This window comes from Chaetura pelagica, unplaced genomic scaffold (assembly GCF_000747805.2).
Source record: "Chaetura pelagica isolate M959 unplaced genomic scaffold, ChaPel_1.0 scaffold8, whole genome shotgun sequence".
NCBI lineage: Eukaryota > Metazoa > Chordata > Aves > Apodiformes > Apodidae > Chaetura > Chaetura pelagica.
The window spans coordinates 2989947-2997068 of record NW_009954544.1 but is presented as its reverse complement, the minus strand read 5'-3'; the positions used below and the strand labels follow the sequence as shown (position 1 = coordinate 2997068).

The 7122-nt window shown below is 44.1% G+C and overlaps 1 protein-coding gene across 1 annotated transcript in view; it reads left to right on the top strand.

The window, feature by feature from the left end:
• ACSS1 (acyl-CoA synthetase short-chain family member 1) overlaps window positions 1-7122 on the top strand; it is a 30580-nt gene that overhangs the window by 15699 nt on the left and 7759 nt on the right. Inside the window, exons 5-8 of the mRNA XM_010005011.1 lie at window positions 833-985; window positions 2694-2841; window positions 3131-3268; window positions 3853-3945. Coding sequence (XP_010003313.1) covers window positions 833-985; window positions 2694-2841; window positions 3131-3268; window positions 3853-3945 — 532 coding nt within the window. The remainder of the gene's footprint in view (window positions 1-832; window positions 986-2693; window positions 2842-3130; window positions 3269-3852; window positions 3946-7122) is intronic.

Sequence of the window (7122 nt, the reverse complement as noted above, 5' to 3'; positions counted from 1 at the left end):
GGATTCAGGAGTGCACGGATTGGGATCAAAGACACACGAATAGATGGTGTCTGAGGACACTGGCCATGGACAAAGAATGCTTCACCCTTGTGAGCCCTCAGATTTATACTGAGTATGATGAGTATGGGACGGAATACTGTTTGGTCAATTTTGGTCACCTGTCTGGTCTGCTCCTCCCCCCAGGACTGTCTTAGGTGTGACCCCTTACTCCCTCTAGTTCTGAAGCATAAGATGTGTTCTTCAGAACCAAGCAGTGGCCTTGGTTCTGCATAACCATTCTCTCACTGTTACTATAAACGTCAAGCCTTACCAGGCCTAGAGGCAGACACTGACTGGAAAACATACTGTTAATTTCAGCAGCTGCAGCTATTTAGAAGCACTTAACTGAAAAGTAAAGCTAATAGAAAGAAAATTGGTTGTGTTCTGGCTCAAACAAGGATAGTCCCAAACAGTATCCATTCACCCTTGCTGCTGCTGTCAAGTGTGGGTCATGTTTGCAGTCCTGCTTTGGTTTTCTATCAGCAGCTGGCAAAGGCTTGAAATGTAAGCTATTACATACCATTTTTTCCCTGCATTGTTATTTTATCTGTCCAACTCCCCTTGACTTCTGTGCCTAGTAGAGGTATTGGTGGAAATACTGTGTGCTGTGTCCAGGGGAACCTTTTCACTAGATGAGCCCATATAACCTGTGAAACATCCTTGGACGTTTGTGAGGGAGCAACAGTGATGGTGCTTCTTGTCTCTGGAGACTGCTGACATGCTTACAGATGGAGTATTGGTTGGATCTATATAGCCAAAGTCTTTCTGTCATTACCACCTCTTTTTTCCTCAGGAGATGCCCAAGGCAGCTTCTGTATGTGCTCCAGAGAGCATGGACAGTGAAGACATGCTTTTCATGCTGTATACCTCTGGCAGCACTGGGAAACCCAAAGGAATTGTTCACACCCAGGCTGGATACCTGCTGTACTCTGCTGTGACGCACAAGGTAACTCAGCTGTGTCCTCTGAAAAAGGTTCACTTGCCTTCCAACAGTACTAACGAGAGAGACTTGGACTGGTGAGGGGTGCTGTATTCTGTGTTTGCTGCCCAGTTGGTATTTTGGGTGTAAACAAACTGAAAAATGTCTGAGAATGTGTAATTAATCTTTGTGAATTGTTCCTGGGGAATATAATACTATGCAAACCAGATCCTAGAATTAAGAAGGGATGGAAACTGCAGTGCTGCTACTGTTGTATTTAAAATGTGCTCGTGTTGCAGGCCAGAATTTGTTGACATTAAAGTGATGCAGCTGAGGAGATTCTGGCAAGTATCTTACTGGTATTTGTAATGTGGGTATTCCTGTAGCATTTTTCAGTGGGATGTTGGGCTTTTTTATTTCAGAGAGGATCTGGATGCTTAAACCAACCTCTTTGCATAGCACTTCTTGACTGAAGATTTACGTTCGTGTTCTGTAGTGGCACCGTTGTGCTGCCTTTGTATGTGATCTAGGCTAAATGTTTTAACCCCCTTTGTCATGGAAAAAAAAAAAGAATAAGTGAAGGCACTGAAGACACTGCTTCTTAAAGCTTCTGGTCTGAGCTCTGCATATGAAAAGTTAACAGGGAAATGTGGAGAGGACTGCAGTGAAAGAGCTCCACCTGGCTTTGGTGGTATCAGCCTGTTGGTAATCACACATGCTTCAGGCAGAGGTTTCCTTTCTTTAGATTGGCACAGTTGCATGTTTAGGAGATTTGAATGTGCAAGTTTCAGACTTCTCTGCACGAAGGGTATTTGTTATGTTGATTCTTTTAAGTGACAGCATAATCTCCAAGGTCTCTTTTTTCTTTTGAAGTCCAGAAGGTAAGTCCTGCAACCTGGTGCAGATATGCAGTTGCAGTCCCTTTAGAGGTACTTCAGAGCCTGAGAGGGAAAGGCACTTGCAAAAGTAAGGTGAGAATTGGCTCTCCTAGGTAGAAGGATCCACTGACCTGTGTGGCCTCTGAGGTTTTTGCACACTTATGTGTGACACTCTTGTCACACACCAAATGGGGTTTACTTTTAGTTTTGATCCACTTTCTTTTATTTAAAACATAAAGCTAACTCTGCCTTATGATTCAAGACCTCTTCACCATATGGTTGTTAGATTTACAGTGGGAAGCATTTTCCATAGCCAGTCAAGATAATGAGTTCTCCCAGTATCTTAAATTTGATGAGCAGGGACAGGGTAGCATCTGGAAAGTGTTACACTGATAGAGAAGCCGAGTAGCTTTCTTAGAAAATGTTTCATGGGCACTTACCAGTTTCTCTAGCTTTCTCATGGAAACCTGTTGATATTAGTGAGGGGTCTGAGCCTCTGAGGCAGGCAGCATCCCTGCAGTTCAGTGTCAGGTCTTCCATGTGGACCACTTGGAGTAGGAAACCTTAGGTGTCCAGGACTCTCGGCTTTGCTAGTAGCTCCGATCTGAGCAGCTGCTGGTACAGCTGTGCCTTCTGTGTTTGCAAAAGCAGTCAGGAGTCTGAAAGCCCTGGTACTGGTCTCTCTGACTTGCTTCCTCACCTTGGGCTGGCCTTTGTGCTGCTGTGTCCTACGTGCCTGGCACCACTTGCCCTGTGCGCTCTCTTTCTCCCATTTGGATGCCCAGTCCAGCACCTTAACTTCAAGCATTTTGCACCTGCCAACAGAAAGTCAGCTGGCCTTACATTTATCTTTGCAGTATGTATTTGACTACCAGCAAGGCGATGTTTTTGGCTGTGTGGCTGACATTGGCTGGATCACGGGACATAGCTATGTTGTGTATGGACCACTCTGCAATGGAGCCACCTCTGTCCTGTTTGAAAGCACTCCAGTGTACCCTGACCCAGGTGAGGAAGTGGTGGGCAAAGGTTTGGCTAGACATGGCAGTGTGACAAAGGAGATTAAGAAACCTGCCCAGTGTGACCTTCCTGCTCAGGGGAGGTAAGCTCTATTTCTTTGGAACATGTGTCTGTGACATTCAGGAGCATCTGCATCCAGGGTGACAAGAAAAAAATAAGTTGCCATTGGTTTTTCTCTGTACTCACAGTCACAGCTTTGGCTGTTAACCTGCCTGTTGAGAATTTGCAGCAGTATGTCAGTGCTAGACAGATAAAGAGCCTGTTTGTGATTTTGCAGGTCGTTACTGGGAAATGGTACAAAGGTTGAAGATTAATCAGTTTTATGGAGCACCTACAGCTATACGCTTGCTGCTGAATTATGGTGAAGAGTGGGTGAAGAAATACGACAGGTCTTCCTTGAAGACCTTGGGATCAGGTAAGAGCCATGAAATCTTCATCTGAAAAAAGATGAGGGGTTCGGGCTGGTGAAATGAAGTCATCAGAGGTGCTCTGCTCACCAGACGGGATGTGGTTAAAAATAGATGATAAAGTAGGCTCCCTGTCTGGCTTTTCAGATATTTTCTCAGCAGAAAGAGAAACAAACTGAAGTTGGGGCCATTGAACCTTAGTGTGGTTGCCTGTTTCCTAGCTAATTTGGCAGGATCACATTATTTGCTGGAAAGATTTATCAAATGGTAAATGATATCGCTTCGAATTTTATTGGCATAGGTGACCCAAGAAGCATTTTCCTGCATTATTTAGGATTCTAGCCATTCTTACACATGACCCACATTGATTAGTTACTTTCAGTGATATTTATTGCTTGCCTTTTGGTCATTCTGGAAAAAGTCAGTCCTCAGTTACTTGAGTGCATTGCAGTCCTTTGCACATCCCAGCAAAAATGCTGTAAGCATTTTGGTTAAAGATCATGCATTCAGCATGTTGAGCGCTGAAGGGGAGAATGACCTGCCTGCAGCTCCCTGAGACTCAGATTGCTTCCTTTCTTCTTGTGGTCTCTAGTGGGAGAACCCATCAACAATGAAGCGTGGCAGTGGTTCTACCATGTGGTGGGAGAAGGTCGCTGCACCCTCGTGGACACGTGGTGGCAGACAGGTAAAAGGCATCTTCGGGGAGTATGGAGTGCCCTGACCATTGACAAGTTGCTGGTGGGTAGAAAAGAATTAAAACATTTCAGTTCAATCCAGTGAGACTGGCCAAAAAAACATCCTGGCATTTTGATCAGCTTGTGAAGGTCACTGGAGAGTTTCAGAACATACTAGCCATGTGAGAGCATAACAGTGTTGGATTTTTTCTTTTCCTGTCTGTATGTTCTTTGATAATTTGAATGCCAGAAAGTCTCAATTGGTTCTAGAAACAGGAGGCAGAGATTAAAGTTTTGGGCAAACCTGGAAGTAGGCAGCTTGAATTGGAAACCTCAATTTCAATTATTTATCAGACTGTTCTGGCCTTGACATGTTCTTATCATTAAAAGGCATTTATAGCACCATCTAGCCTCAATCCACACTTAGCTGTGCTTTATTTCCCTTTCTGGGAATGGTCAGAGGGGAATGGCAAAGCTATGTAGTCAAAGGGGCCTGGTTCAACTGCTCTGGCAGATTGGAAGGGAGGGGGTGGAAGCTTGCTGGCCATGCATCACATGGGTAGGGGACAGTGGCTGACACCCAGTAGGGCTGTCTGGGAGCAGCTTCTCCAAGGAGTGAAGGAGTATGCTGTAGTTGCTTTGGTCCTGAATCTTTAATGCCTCAAAAAGGAGTGCACTTTGGCAACATGCTTGTCCCAGCTGTGTATGTTTTCAGGCTTATTTTCCATTTACAACTTGCTGGACATGGTGACTGGTTCTCATAGATCTGTGTCCAGTTGGAGCAGAATCAGTCAGTCCCTGCTTCCTGCCCTCCCTGGCCAGCAGCAGAGAGAAGCCACAGCACTGCACTCTGGCTGGGGCTGTGCTGACTGGTGGAGCCTTGCATTTGAAGGAGTCCTGCAGCTCCTTCCCAGCTCCTTCCTCAGTACTCAGCCCTATTTTCTGGGCACCAACATTCAGGATTTGCTAAAGGTGTCTTGCAATGCATTCTTCTCAAGTCGTGAACCACAGTTTTTCATGGGCCCATGGGCTTAAAGGATGCAGTACAGCTGGTGGTGTTCTGCCTTTGCTGAGACAAAGCCATCCCTACCCTTATATTTCGAGCAGCCATTGGGCAGAATATTAATTTCCTTCCCATTCAAGCTGCTCCTGATTTCATCCTTATTCCTGCTAGCAGGCTGTCTCTTCAGGGTTCCTGTGGCCCATCTTAATGTGGTGAATTAGCTTCTGGCACACAGCTGAGTTCCATTTAATCCAGACCGGACTTGCAGGCTCTTTTTATTTTCAGTTTTGAAATAAAACAACTTCAGAATTCAGAGCGACAATGTTAACTGCTCTCTACTTCAATTACAGATCTCTTAAACTGTCTGGGTTCTTACATGCTGAGCTGAAGGAAAGCTGACTGGCTAGGTGCTATATGCTTTCCTCCTCACTGCTCTGAAATAAAACACTGGATTATCTGATTACTGTACAGTGACAGAGTTGAGAAATAGCTTTCTTTGCCCTTTGTTTATCTTCAGTTAACTGGTGCATGCAGTGTGCATGCAGTGTCTTCTACTTCCTTCAAGGTACAGGGCTAGATCTTACTGTGTTTCTTCTGGGTTTTTGGAGCAACAACTATCAGGTGAATTGTAAAATACATTTGCTGGACAGTCTCTAAGTACAGAGTGCTTGATCTTACGTTGAACCCACTAGAGTTTTGCAGGTAAACAGTTACCAGCTTCTGGAAGATAACGAGAGAGTTTTTATTAGAAAGTAGAATTGATCTTTCTCTGTGGTGGATGCTTCCAATAAAGAGGAAGACAGATTAATCTTGGAAACATTATATATGCCATTTGAACGTAAAGGGAGCGTGGAAAGAGATCACAGGAACAGTGTGATGGTTGCTGATTGTGGTCCTGCAGTGTCACCTGTCGTATACAATTTCAATATAGCTTGTTAATTGTGGTGTTGTACGTGATGACCTCTATGGTACATTGCTGTCCAAAGCAGCAATGTGTTGCCAGATAATCAAGTTTGGTAGGCATAAAGATCAGCAAATGGTAATTTAAGAATCCACTTGAAGTCTTTGGATGAGCAAGTGAGACAGCAATTAGGAGAAGCCATTTAAGTAATGTGGTGTGTGCAGATGAGAGAGATGAAAATTTCTTATGCCACTTACTGGTGAAATATTAGGTAGTTCTGGGCTGTGATTGACAGTAATAGAAGCAGAGCTGTGTAGTTCTTCACAGTATAGAAAAGACAGTAGGTATTTTAGCTTTAGTTGTTGGTTCTATAAAAAAGTGAAGAAAAGCTGGTTTTGAAAGACACCTCTTAATAGGCCCTGGAAGCTTTTGTTGCTGGCATCATCTTACAGTGATTTAGACTGGGCTGGTACTTCTCAGATTAAATCTGCAAAAAGAAGACAGTCCAGTTTGTCTGTGGTGGTGAAGACAGCAGTTGCAGAGAATAAATTCTACACCCATGGCAGAGGAGAGCCTGTTTCATCATCCTCCCTGCTTAGGCTCTGCTGTTATGCTTAAAAGCTGGGTGGGTTTGTAGTACGGTGACAGCCAGCACAGGTGACATGGCAGCTGGGCTTTTCTTCTGCCAGCTCTCCCTCTGTAGAGACATCATAAAGGCAGCGTAGAGCTGACAAGCCTTGCTAGCTGTCATCTTTCAGGGGCTAAAATTGGTACTTTTAAACCAGTTTGAAATAGGTCTTTACCATGCAAAGAATTTTTAAAACTCCCTTACCACCATGCAGCTAGCTCGGGAATGTGACTTTACTGCCTTATGTGCAGCTGCCTGCAGGATGTGTAGGATGTGGCAAAACCCATGTTGAAACATAGCTTATAGTGTCCAGAATGTGACCTGGCTTAGGAAGAAATTAAATCAATGAAATGTGAAATAATTTTATGTGTGAACCACATGTGATACTATTTTCAGCAGGTCTGAAGCTCAGGTTTCCTCAAAGAGACCCTTCCTTATAGTCACATCAGGGCAGCTGGATGCAAATCCAGGGTCAAATTCAACCTTTCCAACCCTTGGTTTCGGTTTTCACAACCTCAGCAAAGCCGGAACAGGAAGGCACTCTCCAAGTGGCAGAACATACCTTTATTTACAGAGCTGTATTTTTAAAAGCGTAATGCTCCTTTGTTCTTGTTTCTCTCATGTGTTTCTGAATTATTTTTAGAATAGAAAAGATC